The following is a 21,745-nucleotide window of genomic DNA, read 5'->3' on the forward strand; positions in this document are numbered from 1 at the left end:
TAAAGAGTACATAAATGTGTAAATTTATGGACTTATCAAATACACACAACTTAGATTTTGCTAGTCCTCGAGCAAAACAAAACGAAAAGTTAAAACAAAACAACAAAGACTCAACGCACACAAGTGATCGACTAACTTCCCAATATTGATCTCAGAGATAATCAGCAATCATTAGCTAACTTCCAAGAAATAAGCAACAATAACTCAAGACATTATCAAAGGGTTAACCAAACTTTAATTGAACAACTTGAATGTAGTGTGTGAAATAGCCAACATTAATACAACGCATGATTAAACTTCACACAAGTCAAATAATCAAATAAGAAAAAGCTTCAACTTCAAATCTCATCAAGGATATTCACTCCAATACAAACACTCGAAATTGACTAGTTATTGTCACTCATTTTCTTTTTCGGGTCAATATAGACTAGAGCTTGTTTTGATGTTGTAGCTACCCAATGAATTAGCTACCAAGCACTATATTGATTAAAAAAAATTAAAAAAAAAGTAAAGCAAATATATATACTTAAAATTTTAATTACATTTCGCCGTGATTTGGTACATATATAATATTAAAGTCAATTATATATACTTAAAATTTTGAAAAGAAAAATTAAAGTCAATTACAGTTGGCTTATATATAAATACTCTGCTAATTAATTACTTGAGGGTTCGGCAAAATTTTGAAAGGAACTTGCCATATGTCAAATAAAAAATACATAGTGTTACATCAGACAATGCGAATTTGAAAATATCAAACAAGTACCAGGTACCACCTCAACAAAGATATCAAACATTTGGGAAAAAAAAAACTTGGACGACAAGAAGTATGCCATGTCTTGCAATATAATGTAAAAGAAAATCTTTATTATTATTAAATAAGATAGTTCATTTTTGGGTGAAGTATGCCATGGAAAGACAAAAAAAAATACGAACTAGAGAGAAACATATAGGTGCAAACCACACCAGGCACCTCGCACACCAACCAAAAAGTGAGGAAAGAAAACCGGAGGATTCGTAACCTAAACCTCCTCCAAACCAAGCTCCGGAACATGTTGGACAATCACTTAATCCTAAAAGCTTAAACTTTTAGGAAATGGTCACAATGTATATCAAGCATATAGAATCGAAACTTCGATTCTAATTGATTTTCCGGCAGTTGAGTCTTACTTCTCCATTATTCCCTTTTGTTGTAACAAAGCCTTAAAAAGTAGACATTATCGAATCGCCTTGTAGTTGAATCTGAAGGAAGTTGAGGTTGCACCCCAAAATCAATTGGCAATGGGGGGAGTAACCCAACTCCTTATAAGTCCTTGGTAGGTTTCTTAACTTTCCAATGTGGGACTCTTTATTTTCACATTCTCACACGCTCTCGCACGTGTGGCAAATTTTCAAGCCTAACACGTGGACAACACATATTGGATGACGTAGAGCACATGTGACGGTTGGGCTTTCACACGTGGGCTAACCCGCTCTGATACCATGAAGGAAGTTGAGGTTCCACCCCAAAACCAATTGGCAATGGGGGGAGTAACCCAACTCCTTATTAGCCCTTGCTACGTTTCTTAACTTTCCAATGTGGGACTCTTTATCTTCACATTCTCACATGCCTAGTGGCCTTGTGTTGTTATCTCCTCCAGTTGTTGGACAATTGTATTTTGCAGAGGCTGCAAACTTGGGGTCTATGTTGGTATCATTGTAAATCCTGGCACGGAAGGTGGTGCACCGAGCAAGTCCAATGGTGTGGGCAGCTGAGAACACAACCAAGTCTTTCAGGTTAAGTCCATGAGCTTGGAAGTTAGAGAGAAGCTGTGAGAAGCTGAAGAATTGGGGTGGAAGATTTCTGTTTGCATTTCTTGCATCCCTTCTTCCTAATTGTACTTTGTAATCAGGTCCTCCCAACTAAAACACAAATACAAAATTTCATTAATAAAAACATTTCATTCCATGTCTAAAGAAAATGAGTACTGTTAGCATCACCAAATTTGTCCGCCAAATGAATATTAGGGTTTAGTATGAAAATGGAACGTATACTGGGACAATATTTGGTGAACACATCTGATGAACCTAGCAATATTAGCAAACATGTATGTACTCACAATGGATACAGAATCACGAGCTGCAACAGCTAATATCTGCACATGAGACCACACTCTTGTAGCAAGCTTTGTCGACAGCTTTTTTGATATCATCCATCACGTTGAATCCCCGGATCGAATTCAGATTTGGGAAGGCGGTCTTCTCACCGATGAAGTTGGCAGTATCATCAAGCAGAACTGATCCATCGCAACCCTGTATCAATTCAACCATGAACACATATCAGGAAAAAAAAAATTAGAACTGATCATTTACATGAACAACTATTTCAAGTGCACTATATGCATGCACAATCAATATATATAAGCTTAATTACATTAACAAAGCAGTCATGGAAATGAAGGCGAAGTAGAGAGGCTCCGGTGCGTGGCTCATGGCTGATGGCCCGTTTGACGACTTTTCTGATAGCTGGCAGTGCCTGAGGGCACACTTTGTTGTAGAAACCAGAACTTAGTTTTGCAGATGTTGGCATCATATATACTAGTGGCAGCTACCACTACAAAACAGATGATCGCGAGGAAAGATCGAAGAGCAGCCATGGCAGAAGGTTTTGATCTTGTCGAATTGGTGAATATGTTGGAGAAAGATGGATATGAGAGAATATGGAAGAGAGTTTTAAACAAAAAAACTGAAGCTTTATTGATTTCCTAAAATTGATTACAACACTAGGCCATCTTATTGGCTATTTATAATAACATTCAGATCTTTTCATAACAGAAATAACTCTTGGGTTAGTTCGAAGAGTTGCAGACACAACTCTAGACTTCTAATGAGATACAACTCTTCCTAAACATAACTCTTCTCAAGAGACACAACTTTACTTAACAACTGATACATCTTACAAGGAGAAAATGCATTATGTTTAACACTCCCTCTTAATGCATTTGTTCTGCGACATTTAGCTTTTCTCTGAAATAGTAGAATTTCTCTCTTGGAAGTGCTTTTGTAAAAACATCTGCAATCTGCTCATCAGTATCACAGAATTTCAATTCAATCTCTCCATCTTCAACCAATTTTCTGATAAAATGATGACGAAGTTCTATGTGCTTTGACCTGCTATGAAAGATTGGGTTCTTTATCATGGCAATTGTGGACATGTTATCACAGTACAAATTTGTTGGAGTGTTTTGTTCTTGACGAAGATATGCTAATATTCTTCTAATCTAAACTGCTTCACATGCTGTACTTGTGGCTAAAATATATTATGCTTCGGCTGTTGATAATGCCACTGTACTTTGCTTCTTCGACGACCATCATATAACTTTTCTTCCCAAGAAAAACACATGCCCAGATGTGCTTCTTCTATCATCAATTGTACCAGCCCAATAATTGTCTGTGAACCCAACTAAAATGCTTTCTTTCTCTTGTGTATATTTGATGCCATATCCTTTGGTTCCTTGCACATATCTTAGTATTCTTTTAACAGCAGCAAAATGATGATTACTTGGATCATTCATGAATCGAGATACAACACTAACTGCATGAACTATGTCTGGCCTTGTATTAGATAAATAAATAAGTGAGCCAACAATACTTCTATACATAGAAGCATCAGCTCTTGGTGCTCCATCATTACTTGAAAGCTTTAAATTAATTGCCATTGGAGTATCCATTGGCTTGTAGTTCAACATATTGAACCTTTTCAAGAGATTTTCTGCATATTTTTCTTGATACATAAAAATCCCTTTTTCTGATTGTTGGACTTGAGTTCCTAGAAAATACTTCATAGAACCCAAATCAGTCATCTCATATTCTTTCATCATGTCCTTCTTGAATGCTTCTACCATCCTTGGTTTGGTACTTGTATAAATCAAGTCATGAACATAAAGACACACAATAAGAAAATCATGTGTACCTTCTTTCTTGAGATAGAGTGATGGCTCACTTGGACTTCTTACAAATCCACTTTGACGGAAATATTGATCAGTTTTGCTATTCCAAGCTCTTGACGCTTGCTTTAAGCCGTATAGTGCTTTCCGAAGTCGACAAACTTTGTCTTCATTTTCCTTTTCAATATATCCTTGCGACTGCTCCACGTAAACTTCTTCTTCAAGTTCTCCATTCAAAAAAGCAGACTTGACATCCAATTGAAAAAATTGAGTTTTCAATTGTGCTGCCAAAGCCAACACAGTTCGTATAGTTTCCATTCGTACAACCGGAGCAAACGTTTCATTGAAATCTATTCCAGGTTGTTGAGAGTAGCCTTTGGCAACCAGCCGAGCCTTATGCTTTTGGATTGAGCCATCTTCATTGTATTTTGTCTTGTAGATCCATTTAAGTCCAATGATGTCCTTTGATTTAGGCCGATCAACAAGCACCCACGTAGAATTTTTCTTGATAACTCTAATTTCTTCTTCCATTGTGAATTGCCAAATGTTTTCTTTCACTCCTTCCTCAAATTTTTGAGGCTCCAAAGCACTCAAAGCAATATCACACGACTCATATATGTCTGCCAATGAACGCGTTCTTGCATTTAGTCTAGGAATTGAATCTGGTGAAGTAGGAGCAGATGTTCTTACACTTGAAATTGGACTTCTTGCCCTTGAAATTGGACTTTGGGGCAGCAGAGATTCTTCTAAATTTGATGTTTCTGGTTCCAGCAAAAGACTCTGTATTTCACCTTGTTTGTTTTCTCATCTCCATACCTTGAATTCATCAAAAACAACATCTCTAGAAATTACCAACTTATTAGTTCTTGGATCAATCAATCTGTATGCCTTTGACTTGTCACTATAGCCCACAAAAATATATTTTTCACCCTTTTCATCAAACTTTTCTCTCTTTTGAGAAGGAACATGTGCATAGGCTATGCAACCAAAGATCTTAAAGAAATCAACATTTGGCTTAAACCCATGCCATGCTTCAAAAGGAGTCATATCCTTGATAGACTTGGTAGGTGACCTGTTGAGAATAAACACTGAGGTATGAATTGCTTCAACCCAAAACACATTTAGCAGACCTTTTTCTTTTAACATGCTTCTTGCCATTTCCACGATGGTTTGATTTCTTCGTTCCGCAACACCGTTTTGCTGTGGAGTGTAGCTTGTCGTCAATTCTCTTTTTATTTCATTGCTTTTGCAAAATTTTGAAAATTCATTCGATGTGAATTCACCACCACGATCAGTTCTCAACGTCTTCAGATTGTATCCACTTTGTTTCTCTCCATAGGCCTTAAATTGCTTGAAAAAAGAGAATGCTTATGACTTTTGTTCTAGAAAATAAACCCACATCATCCTGCTATAGTCATCAACAAAGAGAAGAAAGTATTTCTTGCCATTAAAAGATAGTGTTCAAGTCGGCCCACATATATCTGCATGTACCAACTCAAGAGGGGCTCTTGCTTTCCATGTTGATTGTGAAAATGGTAAGCGGTGGAATTTTCTAAAAATACAACCTTCACATATTTCTTTCTCAGATTGAACGGAAGGAAGGCCAACCACCATATCTTTCTGGTGTAATAGCTGTAGACTTCTTTGATTTAGATGTCCGTATCCATATGCCACAATAGTGATTCTTCTACATTTTCAGCTTCCAAAACATAGTTGTCTTTTGATGTCATGATCAACGGAAAGACTTTGTTTGCCATCATTTTTATCTTAGCCACTACCGTGTTATTCTTTTTATCAGAAATAACACAGTGATCATCATCAAATTTAACAGAGAAGCCTTTTTGTAGGAGTTTTCCTACACTTAATAAATTTTGTGCCAAGTTAGGAACATATAGCACATCATAGATTAGTTTTGGTGTACCTTCTCGAGTTTGAACAGAGATAATACCCTTGCCTTCCACGTTGTGAAGCTTTCCATCTCCGAGCTTGACTTGTGAATTCCCATTTTCTTCAAATTTGACAAAACATTGTCTGTTTCCCGTCATGTGCATACTGCATCCGCTATCCACGTACCATATATCTTGTGGTTCTTGACGATCACTGAGACATGTATAAAATAGTTGCTCTGGAGCGTCATTATTTTATGTGAAATTGGCTTCATTATTTTTCTGACATCTGCAATCTTTTTGAGAATGGTTGGGTATTCTTCATCGGGTACACCTATACCGACAATCTACACTTTTGTGGTCAGTCTTTTTACAAACATGACATTCAGGGACAAGGTTACCATTCTGGTTGTTTTGATGGCTGCGTCCTTGCTGGTTGTTGTTGTTATAGTTGCCTTTGTTGTAATTCTTCCGCCAATGAGATTCTCCTTTACTTTTTCTGTTATGGGACTTTTGAGATTCTCCTTTTTGTTTGTCTTCTTTCTCCTTCAAATCCAATTTGGATTGAAAAGCTTGCTCCAAGGATTGGTCTGTAGACCTATTAATCCTTTTTTCATGTGCTTCCAAAGAACCAATTAGTTCATGGAGCGAAAGTGCAGCGAGATCTTTTGACTCCTCCACTTGTTATTTCCAATTCTAATGGAAAGCTTGTTAAATTGGATGTACAGACCAATTCTAATATGAGTAATTTTTGGTGCCAAGTATGATTTGATCATTGCATGGACCTGTTCCACTTAATTTGGAGCGTTAAATCCTCTTCTCTGTCTTTTCGTCGGAGCCAAGAGATGTAGAAGCTAAGACAAGGCTTGATAGAGAGTATACCAAGCTGATGATCAGAAGATTAAGGGCAATTAATTTAATTAGAGGACGTGATTAAGTAGAATGATTAATGGCTTTCTGTCACTTGTTTTATGAACAGTAGGTAGTGCCATTAAGGTTTCATGTCACTTTTATTTTTAATTATGTATTTTTGAAGTAGTTTTTCATTTCCTTGCAAGTTATAAATGTTGGTTTTTAAGGGTGTGTTTTTGTGTGGCAGGAAATTGGAGGCATTGAGAACTGGATGAAGATCATCCAGTTGTATTTCACATTCACAAAGTGCAAATTTGCTTAACAATAGCCGTACACAAGAGTGAGTGTGAGGGTAGGTATAGCCTTATGTGCTTATATGTTATATATTAAGTTCCCTAAACGTGACATGAATTTTCATCAATATCATGTCATGTGATTGGGCAAGGATTCTTCAAAATATGCATCAAGTTGGAATGAAAACTAAGTAGACGCGATTGTTATTGGAGTTCGACGCATGTGTACATATATAGATTACTTAATCGTTGTTGACGACGACATGCCCCAATCCAGATACGAATACGTGACAAGTGTATTAGGATCACCTACTTCATTTCATTCAAAGTTGACATTGGAGTAACCTATCTAAGATTCAACAAGAAATTCAGTGTAGCTTAGTTTAAAAGAGGCCACATGAAAATCTTTGCTTGTACCAGAAACTCAGGATTTTGGAAATTGCCTTGGCTTTTGGCTGCTTCCAAATTGAATGTCAACTTCATATGAATTAGTAGGTGATTACTAAATAGGATGGATTAACCAATACAACAAGTTTCTCAAATATCAGTTAAAATCCAGTCATTCTTTATCTTCACCATTTGACTTAGACTTGGTCTATTAACTAACCTAAGATTCCATTAAAACTTTAAACTTATACTATATAGTTAATTGGTCACCTAACCATTTACTTGTTTTCTGATTTAGTCTGCAACTTGTTTTCTTATTTAATTGGTCACCATTTTCAGACTGTGTGTGGATGTGGATCAATGTTGTCGTCTTGTCTTCTTCCCCAGAATTAGACATCAAAAGTTGGTGCAAGCTAAGCAACGTTTATTCTTTTTTAAATCAAACAAAAACAAAGGGGTTTTCCCAATTTCAGAATCTAAGCCTTGCAAGTAAGCCGACGGTGGATATAAAAAAAAAAAAAAAACAGTTTTATAATTTTATATATAAATGATGGGTAACCATGATTTATACTAGAAGTCAATTACTTTTGGCTTATTATAATATACTTTTTGCTTTGCCGTTTAATTGCCATACGTCAAAAGACGATCGAGAGACTTGGCCTTTTGTGCCTCTCCTCCATGATCTCTGTCTTCAATATTCACAACATGAATAGAAGTGTCATACAAGTTAGCATGATATTCCCGCGTTTCATTATTTCAAACAATTACCCCCTCCATAAAAATATAATAAACTTATTATTCAATATGAGAGCGTGCATTATTGTGAACATTAAACCATCTCTATACTAGATCGATCAATAATGCTAGAGACAATACATTTGCTCGTTAAATGACGATTCGATATTTGTTAGTGACAAATAAGGTTCATAGTTAACTCAAATTTAAACAAATGAGGCACTTTTTACATCATTTCGCGGACTAATTTTTTTGAGTGTAACACTACTCCATCAGGAAGCAAACTTGCTTAGTTAGAATATTGGACTGCCCGCAAAAGCATAAGAACTAATGGGAAGAACAATGGTGTGGCATTGGCAAATTGCCCTCCGATATTTAAGTCAGTAGCTAGTGTTGTAGAAATGAATTGACAAAGAGTTTGCTGATCCTTTCTGAGATAACTAGCTAAGGGCTCTAATCATTTGAATTAAGGACGCATTTCATGTGGAAAAGAACTTTTGAAGGAAAAGTATGCCATGTGTGTTGTATTAATTGTAATCTCAAACAGCTACTAATTAATATTTACTTAATGAACTTTTCCATTATGTTAATCAGCTTGTTCTTGGAATTTTTTGAGAGGGAACGATAAATTACATTTATAAATCAAGCACAAAGACTATTAGCCATAAAGATTAGTACAAGAAAAAATACAAATACCCATTTAGGGTTAATATAAAAGCGGAATTAAGCACTGTAACCACGAAGCATATTTATAATCAACAGTTGAATCTGAAACTTTAAAATCCCATGCACCTGCATGTTCTGTATCAATTGTGGAAAAGAACTTTTTTTTTTTTGCTCTGAAAATTATGGAAAAGAACTTGGACAAAGAGAATCTATCTTTATTCTTCTAAAATAGTCCCCTTTTTTTGGGTACATAACGTGATAATGAACATTAAATGATCATGACCACACACTAATTGATTTTCCTGCAGTTCAATCTCACTTCTCCATCATTCCCAGTAAGAGGCTTGATGCTACCCATCTTGATCATGGATGCCGAAAAGTCTCTTGCAAAAGCAAATGGGTTCCTGCTGTATTTCAGCACCAGCTTATCACTATCAGTGCCATTATTTTTATAGAGCTCTTGATCGGAATGGAGGAGACCCTTTTGTTGCAGCAAGGACTTAAAGTAGACGGTATCGAATCTCCTCGTAGTTGCATCCAGGGGCTCTGTGTTGTCATCGCCTCCACTTGATGGGCAGTTTTGTCGGGCAGAGACTGCAAAGTTGGGGTCTATGTTGGTGTCATTGTAGATCCTGGCTCGGAAGGTGCCGCATCGAGCAAGTCCAATGGTGTGGGCAGCTGAGAGCACAACTAGGTCTGTTAGGTCCAGCCCATGAGCTTGGAAGTTAGAGAGTAGCTGTGAGAAGCTGAAAACTGGAGGTGGAAGGTTTCTGTTTGCATCATTCAAGCTTGCAGTTCTTGCATCCCTTCTACCTAACTGTACTTGGTAAAGAGGCCCTGCCAGCTAAAACACAAATAAGCAAAAACAAGAATTTCGTTAGGTTTTGATCTGGATATATGTGTTCAACGATAAAAGTGATCGTAGGGTCCTTTATTTTTAAGAAAGATACAAAAATGTGCGTACTGACACATTATTTGGTGAACATTGTACATACAAGAAATACAGAATCACGAGCTGCAACTGCCAATATGTCCGCACATGAGACCACGCTGCCTTTGCAAGCTTTGTCGACGGCATTTTTGATGTCATCGATCACATCGAATCCCCTGACTGAATTCGCATTTGGGAAGGCAGTCTTCTCACCGGTGAAGCTAGACGTGTCATCAAGCAAAATCGATCCATCACAGCCCTGTATTCAAATCAGCCAAATAAATCATCTACATTTTAATGTACATGTATTGCAAGTGCAATGCATGCATACAATCAACTAATAGCTTAATTACATTAACAAAGCAGTCATGGAAGTGCAAGCGCAGCAGAGAGGCTCCGATTCTCGGTTCACGAAAGATGGCCTGCTTGACGACTCTTCTGATGGCTGGTAGAGCCTGAGGGCACACTCTGTTATAGAAACTAGCACTTAGTTGTGCAGAGGTTGGAATTACAATAGTGGCAGCTACCACTACAATACACACTAGCAAAGATCGAAGACCAGCCATGACAAGGGTTAGTTTCTTTTTCTTTGTCAAATTGCTGAGTAGGGGTGATGACGATCAAGGAGCTTGAGGGCTTATATAGAGGAAATTTGAATTTCCCCGCTGCTTATTTTCATCAACCAATAATTGCCATGTAGAATAATAATACATACAGCTAATGTGACCTTACGGACTAATGAAGCTTTTGTTTAATTTTTTTTATTTTAATGTATGGACCAATTCCGCAATATGAGTAATTTCTGGTGGGGTGCCTAAAATCCTTTGACCCAAAGGGTTTTTAATTTGTTTCATACAGCATATCCCCATGCAAAGATGGCTAAAATTTCCCACACAATATTATATGTGCCTATAGCTATTTCTAACCATTAACACCTATGATGGGTTTTAATCTTGTATTACTCTAGTAAGAGACTTGTAATTTAAGTATTTAATGCATTCGCTAAATGAACCCAAGACGTGTGGCTTAATGTATATGATAAAGGCTTGCCAACTCATGCTGGTCATTTAATATTGATTAAAAAAAAAAAAGAGTTGGTCAGTTAATAATAATAATAAGGGATGTTGAGGATATGTTTGACCACCGATAGTCGTATATATTTTTTTTTTTTCAGAAATGTCAAACCTTTGCATATAACTCGGAATATGGCTCCCCGAAAACAAAATTAGCTGTTCAACCTTAAATTTCATGAAATTTCAATCTAATAATATTTCTTATAAGACTAGAGTTCTTTTTAATTTCATTATTTTTACATATTCAAGCATTGAATTAAGGTCTATCACTTCTTCACCCTACTCCAATGCCACTTGAGCTAAAGTTATAAGGGCAGGGTTGGCAGCCGCCTACTCCATTATTTACCAAATTAAAAATTACCCAATCTTTAATACAATTAAATTTCTTTTGCTTATTTAAATTCAACATATAAGGGCGATCATATCGTAAAGACAGGGTAGGCAGCCGCCTACTCCATTTTTTGCCAAACCAAAAATTACCCAATACAATCAAATTTCTTCTGCCTACTCAAACCTAATCGACTCAAATTTTTTCCTTTAACAAAAACAATAGCCCAACCCACTCAAACTTTCTCCTTTAACAAAAACAATAAAAAGAAATATAAGCATGTGAAAGTTGTATGGAGACTTTTTCAATATTGACTAACATTGTAAATTTTGTTAGCGCTTCTGCTAAGCGCCGTAATGAGTTAAATTTAATTCGAAAAGCTGAACTCAAAGAGTTGTTGGATTCTGGGGAACTTGAGACAAGTAGATGACTTAATCAAGGTCGTAGTTTGAACAAGCTAGAGTCACTTGTTGGGGATCTCACACTGCCTCTATTACAAGTTTGATGAGTTTATTTAAAGAGACTAAAATACTTCTCCAGGAAATCAGTGATCAAGAACCTAACCAACAATTTCGTGGCAATGCAGAGAATAACTATATTGCTATGATGTCTTTTGAGTTTGTGTTTTCATTTCTTTTGATAGATAAAATTATGGGATTGACCAATTTTTTTTGTCAAGTGTTTCAGACAAAAACTCAAGATATTGTAAGTGCTTTAAACTTTGTTGAAAACACAAAATCACAGTTCTAAGATATAAGGGCACATGGCTGGGATGATTTATTCATGAGTGTGGTATCATTTTGTGAACAACATGGTATTGATGTTCATGATATGAGTTTTCATTATACGATGGGTACACGTCGTTCTTGTCAACAAAAAGATTTTATTACAGTTGAACATTACTATCGCGTTGATGTATTTAATGATGTGATAGATTGCATGTTGAGGGAGTTAAATGACAGATTTCCAGAGCAAACAGTTGAACTTCTTATTCTTAGCTCAGCATTGGATCATCGTAATTCCTTCAAATCATTCAATATTGGGCATCTATGTAAACTTGCTGAGAAATTCTATCCTGCTGATTTCAGTCCAAGTGACTTGAAAGCTTTAGAAATTGAGTTGAGGTATTTTCAAAATGATATGCATCACCTTCCCTGCTTTAAGGACCTCACCACTCTTCCTAAGTTATGTCAACAATTGGAGGAAACAACTTTGGCAGAAAACTACCATTTGCTATACAGGTTGATTCAGTTAGTGTTGACTCTTCCTGTTTCTACAACAACAACGGAACAAGCTTTTTCATGTATGAGAATTATTAAGAATAGACTTCGGAGCACCATAGATGATAAATTCCTTGCTGATTGCATGATTCTCCACATTGAAAGAAAGTTTGCTAATAATATCGATAATGAAGATATAATTGAGGAATTTAAGATTTCTAAGCCTCGTAGGGTAAAGTTTTAGATTTAAATTAATAGTTTAGTTTTGTGTTGCATTGCATTGCATTTACTTCTTGTTTTTTTTTTGTTAAGCTTTTATTTATGTATAGAGATGCATATTTGAGGGTAAGGTTGATTAAGTCCCCCATGACTAGGTGTATCTTTTTATTTTTATGAATAAAATTCACTCGTACCATCGAGTTTTTAAGGTAAGTTTCGCCTACTTGACTTTTGAATCCTAGATCCGCTACTGACTCCTGCTCCTTAAGAATCAAATTTTCACATGCTAAACTTAGATGCAAACAAAAGCATACTAGCTAAGAGGATCTCCAATCCAAGGCCCCCCTCATTTTGCTAAAATTGCACAAAATCATTTTATACATGTTACTCCTATCACGCTACTTATTTTAAATAAGGGTAATGTTAGGCTTATCACATTTTTATACCACCTCTCTAATAGAGGTAGAGCCCACTAATACAATGGGGTCCATCTCTATTAGAGAGGTGATACATAGTGTGGTATAAAAATATGAGCAGCCTAGTATTTTCTATTAAGTACTGTAATAGTATGGTTGAAGCACATTGTTGACATATTTATCTATATTTTAGCTAATGAGCTTCGCTTAACTATTCATTTGGAGATGCTCTAATTAAGTAGTTGTTCTATGTAATAAAAAAAAGCAAATTTAGATTTAGATTAATCACGAAAATGGATTAAAATGTTATGGACGATATTAAAACGAATAACTTTCATGATCTCAAAGTCAATTATAGATGTTGGAAATAAAGGGACTCGCATCAAGCGCTGTGCTCATATTGGAAATGTAGTGGGTATTCTTGTTTGCTGCCAAGAATTTCTTTTATATTTTCAATAGAGTGGTAGAAGAAAAGGTGTGCTTATAGAATAATGCTTTTTTAAAGGCAAACAGACAAGGCTAGGTCTTTGTAGGAAAAAAGAAATATTAAAACAAATGCATGCATGAAGAGTAGAATATTAGGATAATTGTTAGTTCACATCTAATAACTTACCCGTTAAGAAATAGTGGTAAACAAAAACAAATTTGATCAAACACAACTAGTCACAGCCCCAAACATTTTATGCAAAATCAATGGAGTGTATGAATTCAGATTAGTTAGTAATCTCTTAATTAGTCTATGCATAAGGCGATTATTGAATTTGGTTTGAATGAATCTTCTATGAGATCAGCTACACTAATTTAATATAGGAGATTAGTTATAATGATGGAAGCATAGGAAGCTAGTAACAGTGTTTTATCCCTCTCTATATATGAACATTTAACCACTTCAACTTGTTGCATGCAAAATTAATCAGAAGCAGTTATCTCAACTAGTACATATCCATGGCAGCAGCTAATTCTCATCAACCTGTCTGGGTTTTGTTCACTACTTTTGTTGTTGCAGCTGCTATTGTGCTGGCCCCAGCTACATGCACTGCTCAACTCACTCGTGATTTCTATCAGCAGTCCTGCCCTCAGGCATTGCAAATCATCAGATCAGTTGTCAACGGAGCTATTAATCGGGAGACGCGCATGGGAGCGTCGCTCCTACGCTTGCACTTCCATGACTGCTTTGTCAATGTAGGTTTCATTTTGTGGCTGTGTTCAATAACTTCTTTTTTTGTTATTTCTTGTATACAAACAGAGCCATACTTTTCCTCAAGGTAGCTGAATACTGTCTGTTGTCAGACTCTGAATCTGAAGCATTGATCATATGAATACTTATTTGAATGAGTGTTACAAAACCAAACACTTTTAGAGTGTGTGTGGTCGAGGTAGCAGAATATTTTGTTGATTATGTTGACCGACTGTGAATATGAACCATTAATTATATGAATACTTATTTGCATGAGTGTTACAAAACCAAACCAAAGGTTGAGTAACTTTAGAGCGTGCAAGGTTGAGGAATAAATATCACTACTTTAGAAACTGTACAGTTTTTACCTAACAAGAAAGGAGATAGTTGTTTAACACAGCGTTTTTTGAATTATTACATACGTTCAAAAAACTTTAATGAAGATTTTAATACTGGAACATTGACTATGGTTTCCATCTTGGTGGCAGGGGTGTGATGGATCGATTTTGCTGGACGACACAGATAACTTCACTGGTGAGAAGACGGCCAGCGCGAATCTGAACTCCGTTAGAGGTTTTGATGTGATTGATGAAATTAAAGCAACCCTCAATACATATTGCAATGGCAATGTGGTCTCATGTGCTGATATCTTAGCAGTTGCAGCTCGTGACTCGGTTGAGATTGTAAGTGTTAAGAAAAGCCTTCGATGTCTAACTTGTCTAAAAAGGCTTTTTCTAGCCATTTTATATTTTGCATGTTGTGTTGTTAATTAATAACAAATGAGTGTTTCTAAATGAACTCTAAAATTAACTGAGTACACCCTACTATCAAACTATTTATTGAATTACTAATTTACCATAATATAAAATGACAAAAAATAAAATTAAGGTGTACTCAATTAATTTTAAGATTCGTTTAGCTTTTTTTTCTCTTATGTCCTCTGCCTAATGGTTTCCTGCAAGTTAAAGATATAATTAGAAAGAAAAGATGATTGTTGTTCAAAATTAATAGGATTATATCCATCCTCAACCAAACCTCAAATAATTAATTGTGGAAATTTTAAAATGGTTGGTTTTTAACAAGTCAAAAGTAGATTTTTGTTGTAGTCTCCTCTGCTTGATCTACATAGTACTGTAAATTCATACATCAATTCGCTATGTGAGTCCATCAATGGTGAGGCCCTATTGTCAACAATTGAGTACAAAATGCGTTTTGGAGTACAAGTTTCCATCTTGGACAAAAAACAACCCAATATTTTACATTGTTACTGCCTTAGCTAAAAGAAATTTGAGAATTTTCGCACAAAATATTGGCCGATTTGAATTTGTTTCTTTAAATTTCAAAGGAGATCTATCAAAAGAAAATTTTGGGTTCTGGGTACTTACTATCGGCCGTTGCAGATTGTCAAAGAAAGAGAGAGTGACGACATTGTTCAGTAATACTAATTTACCCTAATATAAAAATGACCAAAAAGTATTAGTGTGTAGTAGGGGTATTTTGGTAGTTAATTAGGGTGTACTTAGTTAATTTTACATTTTGATTTAAATATTATGATGTACTTAAATTATAAGGTGTACTCAGTTAATTTTAAAGTTCGTTTAGCAGTACTCTAACAAATTAGCCTAATTAAAAATGGATAAATTAGTCCAACTCTTGTGCTGCTTGTGTTTAGCTGGGAGGCCCTTCCTATTCCTATGAAGTACAATTGGGTAGAAGAGATGCAACAACTGCAGTCTTGAATGATGCAAACAGAAATATTCCTCCTCCAACTTTCGACTTCTCTCAGCTTCTCTCCATCTTTCAATCTCATGGTCTAGGCCTGCAAGATCTGATCCTCCTCTCAGGGGGCCACACCATTGGACTAGCTAGGTGCACGACCTTCAGAGACAGGATTTACAATGACACCAATATAGACCCTGAGTTTGCAGCTTCCTTGCGAGAGGGTTGTCCTGCAAATGGTGGAGACGACAACACGACGCCAATAGACTCAACCACAACGCAGTTTGATACCGTGTACTTCAAGTCTTTGCTGCAGAAAAAAGGTCTCTTCCATTCTGATCAGGAGCTCTTTAAAAGTGATGGCAGTGATAGCGATAATCTGGTGCAGCATTACGCTAACAGCCCCGAGGATTTCAAAGTAGATTTTGGGGCTTCCATGATCAAGATGGGTAACATAAACCCCCTCACTGGATATGCTGGTGAGATAAGGCTCAATTGCAGGAAAATCAACTAGGACTTAAATATGTCCATTCAAAGTAACAGAGTAAAGCAACATTGGAGAGTTGTTATGTCCATTGTGTAAAACATTTAAAATCTAGTTTGAATAATTGCTGAACTCTTTTATTAATATATGTCTATGGTATTTAGTTATTAATCTAATTTTGGAGTGTATTGAGTTAGCCAGTGGCATACAAGATATAATGTCAGCCTGCATTTAAACAAAGACTGGCCAAAATAGATGCTCAAAAGTCAAATATGAACAGGTTATGCAGTTCTAGTTATGGCTGGGGGCCGGCGGTGAGGTGGAAGAGAAGGGGAGGAGAACTGGGTTGTGCTTATATTGCACACTCCACATATCCCCATGCAAAGATGGCTTAAATTTCCCACACAATAGTTTATGTGCCTATAGCTATTTCTAACCATCAACACCTATAATGGGTTTTAACCTTACATTACTTTAGTATGGGGATTCTAACTTAAGTATTTAAGAGTAGTCTCTTGCATTCGATATCTGTGTTTGAATTTTTCAAGTTCTATGTTTGAATTCTCCCTTTTCTAATATCGCTTGTCTAAAAAAAACGCGGATGTATGTGATTGGCTAAATAAACCCAAGACGTGTGGCTTAATGTATATGATAAAGGCTTGCCAACTCATGTTGGTCATTTAATATTGATTAAAAAAAAGAGTTGGTCAGTTAATAATAATAAGGGATGTTGAGGATATGTTTGACCACCGAAAGTCGTAGATATTTCTTGTTTTTTCACAAATGTCAAACCTTTGCATATTACTCGGGATATAGCTCTCCGAAAACAAAATTAGCTGTTCAACCTTAAATTTCATGAAATTTCAATCTAATAATATTTCTTATAAGACTAGAGTTCTTTTAATTTCATTATTTTTACATATTAAAGCATTTAATTAAGGTCTATCATTTCTTCTAATGACACTTGATGTTATTAGGCCTGCTACTCCTTAAGAATCAAACTTTCACATGCTAAACTTAGATGCAAACAAAAGCATACTAGCCAAGAGGATCTCCAAGGCCCCCCTCATTTTGCTAAAATTGCACAAAAACATTTTATACATGTTACTCCCATGACGCTCCTTATTTTAAGTAAAGGTAATGTTAGGTTTACCACCTCTCTAGCTAATAGAGGTGGAGCTCATCGATACAATGGGGCTCATCTCTATTAGAGAAGTGATACACAATGTGGTATAAAAATACGATAAATTTAGCACTTTCACTACAAAAAAAAGTGGCAACAGTCACCATTTTGTCCCTAATTTTAGTGACTGTTGTGGGGGTTACTAAAGGCTTTAGTCATCTTTTTTGACTTTTTTGGTGACTAAAAAGGCTTTCAGTCACCTTTTTTGCTTTTTTTTAGTTACTAAAGCCTTTAGTAATCCCCACAACAGTCACCAAAATTGATAACAAAATGGTAACTATTGCCACTTTTTTTTGTAGTGTTTCCTTTAAGTAATAGTATGGTTGAAGCACATTGTTGAGATATTTCTCTATATTTTAGTTAATGAGCTCCCTTTAACTATTCCTTTGGAGATGCTCTAATAAGTAGTTGTTCTATGTAAATAGAAAAAGAAAATTAAGATTAGATTAATGACGAAAATAGATTCAAATGTTATGGACGATATTAAAACGAATAAACTTTTGGCAAAAAAAAAAAAAAAAAAAACCAAATTCACAAACTCAGAAGCTCTAACTACAATACATTGAATCAAAAATTGAAACAAAGTGCATGCATGTGTTTGTAAGAATTTTTTTTTTTTTTTTTCTTGTTTGCAGCCAAGAATTTTTTTAATATTTTCAATAGAGTGGTAGAAAAGGTGTGCTTAAGATAAGGCTAGGTCTTCGTAGGAAATAAGAAATATAAAAGCAAATGCATGAAGAAGTAAATAGAATATTAGGATATAATTGTTAGTTCACATCTAATAACTTACTCGTTCAGAAAGAGTAGTCACAGCCCCAAACATTTTATATAAAATCAATGGAGGCTGGAACGAGTCCACTACCAATGGAGAGTGTATGAAATCAGATATTATTGAATTAATGGACTTAGTAATCTCGTAATTAGTCTATGCATAAGATGATTATTGAATTTGTTTTGAATTAATCTTCTATGAGATCATCTTATTGAATGGACTACACTAATTTAATATAGGAGTTAGTTATAATGATGGAAGCAAAGGAAGCTAATAACAGTGTTTTATCCCCTCTATATATGAACATTTAACCTCTTCAACTTGTTGCGTGCAATTAATCAGAAGCAGCTACCTCAACTAGTACATATCCATGGCAGCAGCTAATTCTCATCAACCTGTCTTGGTTTTGTTCACAACTTTTGTTGTTGCAGCTGCTATTGTGTTGGCCCCAACTACATGCACTGCTCAACTCACTTGTGATTTCTATCAGCAGTCCTGCCCTCAGGCATTGCAAATCATCAGATCAGTTGTCAACGAAGCAATTAATCGGGAGAGGCGCATGGGAGCGTCGCTCCTACGCCTGCACTTCCATGACTGCTTTGTCAATGTAGGTTTCATTTTGTGGCTTTGTTCAACATTTTATTTTATTTTAGTTTTTGGTATTTCTTGTATACAAACAAAATCATACTTTTCCACGAGGTAGCACAATATTGTTGTTGATTATGTTGACGGACTGTGAATATGAACCGTTAATCATATGAATACTTAGTGTTACAAAACCAAACCAAAGGTTGAGTAACTTTAGAGCGTGCAAGGTTGAGGAATAAATCTCACTTTAGAAACTGGGTTTTTACCTAACAAGAAAGGAGATAGTTGTTTAACATAGATCGTTTTTTGAATTATTACTTACGTTCAAACAACTTTGATGAAGATTTTAGTACTGAAACATTGACTATAGTTTCAAATTTTCCATCTTGGTGGCAGGGGTGTGATGGATCGATTTTGCTGGACGACACAGTGAACTTCACTGGTGAGAAGACGGCGGGTGCGAATCTGAACTCCGTTAGAGGTTTTGATGTAATTGATGAAATTAAAGCAACCCTCAATACATATTGCAATGGCAATGTGGTCTCATGTGCTGATATCTTAGCAGTTGCAGCTCGTGACTCGGTTGAGATTGTAAGTGTTAAAAAAAGCCTTCGATGTCTAAATTGTCCAACAAGGATTTTTCTAGCCATTTTATTTTTAGCATGTTATGTTGTTAACTACTAACAAATGAGTGCTGTCAAACGAATTCTAAAATTAACTGAGTATACCCTACTGCCAAACTACTATTTATTGAATTACTAATTTACCATAATATAAAATGATAAAAAATAAAATTAAGTTGTACTTAGTTAATTTTAAGATTCGTTTAGCTTTTTTTTTTCCTTGATGTCCTCTGCCCAATGATTTCTTGCAAATTAAAGATATAATTAGAAAGGAAAGATGATTGTTGTTCAAAATTAATAGGATTATATCCATCCTCAACCAAACCTCAAATAATTAATTGTGGAAATTTTAAAATGGTTGGTTTTTGACACGTCAAAAGTAGATTTTTTTATTGTCTCCTCTGCTTGATCTACATAGTACCATAAATTCATACATCAATTCGCTACGTGAGTCCATCAATAGTGAGGCCCTACTGTTAACAACTGAATACAAAATGCGTTTTGGAGTACGAGTTTCCATCTTGGATGAAAAACAACCCAATATCTTACCTTGTTATTGCCTTAGCTAAAAGAAATTTGAGATTTTTCGCACAAAATATTAGCCGATTTGAATTTGTTTCTTTAAATTTCAAAGGAGAACTATCAAAAGAAAAAATTTGGGTTATGGGTACGTACTGTTGGCCATTGCAGATTGTCAAAGGCAGAGAGAGTGACGCTATTATTTCAATGATACTAATTTACCCTAATATAAAATGATCAAAAAGTATTAGGGTGTAGCCGGGGTATTTTGGTAGTTAATTAGGGTGTATTTAGTTAATTTTACATTTTGATTTAAATATTATGGTGTACTTAGATTATAGGATGTACTAAGTTAATTTTAGGGTTCGTTTAACAGCACTCTAACAAATTAGCCTAATTAAAAATGGATAAATTAGTCCAACTCTTGTGCTGCTTGTGTTTAGCTGGGAGGCCCTTCCTATTCCTATGAAGTACAATTGGGTAGAAGAGATGCAACAACTGCAGTCTTGAATGATGCAAACAGAAATATTCCTCCTCCAACTTTCGACTTCTCTCAGCTTCTCTCCATCTTTCAATCTCATGGTCTAGGCCTGCAAGATCTGATCCTCCTCTCAGGGGGCCACACCATTGGACTAGCTAGGTGCACGACCTTCAGAGACAGGATTTACAATGACACCAATATAGACCCTGAGTTTGCAGCTTCCTTGCGAGAGGGTTGTCCTGCAAATGGTGGAGACGACAACACGACGCCAATAGACTCAACCACAACGCAGTTTGATACCGTGTACTTCAAGTCTTTGCTGCAGAAAAAAGGTCTCTTCCATTCTGATCAGGAGCTCTTTAAAAGTGATGGCAGTGATAGCGATAATCTGGTGCAGCATTACGCTAACAGCCCCGAGGATTTCAAAGTAGATTTTGGGGCTTCCATGATCAAGATGGGTAACATAAACCCCCTCACTGGATATGCTGGTGAGATAAGGCTCAATTGCAGGAAAATCAACTAGGACTAAAATATGTCCGCTCAAAGTAAGAGTAAAGCAACATTGGAGAGTTGTTATGTCCATTGTGTAAAACATTTAAAATCTAGTTTGAATAATTGCTGAACTCTTTTATTAATATATGTCTATGGTATTTAGTTATTAATCTAATTTTGGAGTGTATTGAGTTAGCCAATGGCATACAAGATATAATGTCAGCCGGCATTTAAACAAAGACTGGCCAAAATAGATGCTCAAAAGTCAAATATGAACAGGTTATGCAGTTCTAGTTATGGCTGGCAGCCGGCGGTGAGGTGGAAGAGAAGGGGAGGAGAACTGGGTTGTGTTTATATTGCACACTCCAGACAAGGCAAGAAAAAAATGGACATAAAACAAATGGATGAAGTAGTAAATGGAATACTAGGATAGTTGTTAGCTCACATCCAATAACTTAGGCTTTTAGAAATAGTGGTAAACAAAAACAAATTTGATCATACACAAGAAGTCAAAGCCCCAAACATTTTTATGCAAAAACAAAGGAGGTCGGAACGAGTCCAAATTCGATGGAGTGTAACATGGTACAAAATCAATTATATTATTTCCGGGATAGAGAATTAATGGACTTAGTAATCTCTTGACAACTAATGAACATGTTTTGAATTAATCATCTATGACATCAGCTACACTAATATAATAGGATATTATAATTAATGATGGAAACATAGGAAGCTAACAGTGTTCTATCACCTCTATATATGAACACTCAGCCTC

The 21,745-nt window shown here is 35.7% G+C and overlaps 3 protein-coding genes and 1 pseudogene across 3 annotated transcripts; 2 read left to right on the forward strand and 2 right to left on the reverse strand.

The window, feature by feature from the left end:
- On the reverse strand, window positions 1,178-2,636 carry LOC18773158 (annotated as a pseudogene).
- LOC18775415 (peroxidase P7) lies at window positions 8,714-10,729 on the reverse strand. The gene is made up of 3 exons (XM_007206180.2): window positions 10,030-10,729; window positions 9,741-9,935; window positions 8,714-9,589 (listed from the first exon to the last, which is right to left on the reverse strand). The coding sequence occupies exons 1-3, from the start codon at window positions 10,240-10,242 to the stop codon at window positions 9,035-9,037; spliced, it is 963 nt and encodes a 320-aa protein (XP_007206242.1). The 5' UTR covers window positions 10,243-10,729; the 3' UTR covers window positions 8,714-9,034.
- Window positions 13,839-16,508, forward strand: LOC18774491 (cationic peroxidase 1). The gene is made up of 3 exons (XM_020565058.1): window positions 13,839-14,114; window positions 14,598-14,792; window positions 15,782-16,508. Exons 1-3 carry the CDS (start codon window positions 13,878-13,880, stop codon window positions 16,340-16,342), a joined length of 993 nt encoding a protein of 330 aa, XP_020420647.1. The 5' UTR covers window positions 13,839-13,877; the 3' UTR covers window positions 16,343-16,508.
- LOC18773464 (cationic peroxidase 1) lies at window positions 18,602-21,165 on the forward strand. Its single transcript, XM_007207540.2, has 3 exons — window positions 18,602-18,874; window positions 19,252-19,446; window positions 20,441-21,165. The coding sequence occupies exons 1-3, from the start codon at window positions 18,638-18,640 to the stop codon at window positions 20,999-21,001; spliced, it is 993 nt and encodes a 330-aa protein (XP_007207602.1). The 5' UTR covers window positions 18,602-18,637; the 3' UTR covers window positions 21,002-21,165.

This window comes from Prunus persica, chromosome G6 (assembly GCF_000346465.2).
Source record: "Prunus persica cultivar Lovell chromosome G6, Prunus_persica_NCBIv2, whole genome shotgun sequence".
NCBI classification, from domain to species: Eukaryota; Viridiplantae; Streptophyta; class Magnoliopsida; order Rosales; family Rosaceae; genus Prunus; species Prunus persica.

What these genes read in the sequence shown, in the direction of transcription:
- LOC18774491 (XM_020565058.1), top strand. Translation starts at nt 13,878, where the DNA reads ATGGCAGCAGCTAATTCTCATCAACCTGTCTGGGTTTTGTTCACTACT. An exon ending in TCCATGACTGCTTTGTCAAT is followed by an intron (nt 14,115 to 14,597) that starts GTAGGTTTCATT and finishes TCTTGGTGGCAG; the next exon opens with GGGTGTGATGGATCGATTTT. An exon ending in CTCGTGACTCGGTTGAGATT is followed by an intron (nt 14,793 to 15,781) that starts GTAAGTGTTAAG and finishes GCTTGTGTTTAG; the next exon opens with CTGGGAGGCCCTTCCTATTC.
- LOC18775415 (XM_007206180.2), bottom strand. Translation starts at nt 10,242, where the DNA reads ATGGCTGGTCTTCGATCTTTGCTAGTGTGTATTGTAGTGGTAGCTGCC. An exon ending in TCCATGACTGCTTTGTTAAT is followed by an intron (nt 9,936 to 10,029) that starts GTAATTAAGCTA and finishes ATTTGAATACAG; the next exon opens with GGCTGTGATGGATCGATTTT. An exon ending in CTCGTGATTCTGTATTTCTT is followed by an intron (nt 9,590 to 9,740) that starts GTATGTACAATG and finishes TTTGTGTTTTAG; the next exon opens with CTGGCAGGGCCTCTTTACCA.
- LOC18773464 (XM_007207540.2), top strand. Translation starts at nt 18,638, where the DNA reads ATGGCAGCAGCTAATTCTCATCAACCTGTCTTGGTTTTGTTCACAACT. An exon ending in TCCATGACTGCTTTGTCAAT is followed by an intron (nt 18,875 to 19,251) that starts GTAGGTTTCATT and finishes TCTTGGTGGCAG; the next exon opens with GGGTGTGATGGATCGATTTT. An exon ending in CTCGTGACTCGGTTGAGATT is followed by an intron (nt 19,447 to 20,440) that starts GTAAGTGTTAAA and finishes GCTTGTGTTTAG; the next exon opens with CTGGGAGGCCCTTCCTATTC.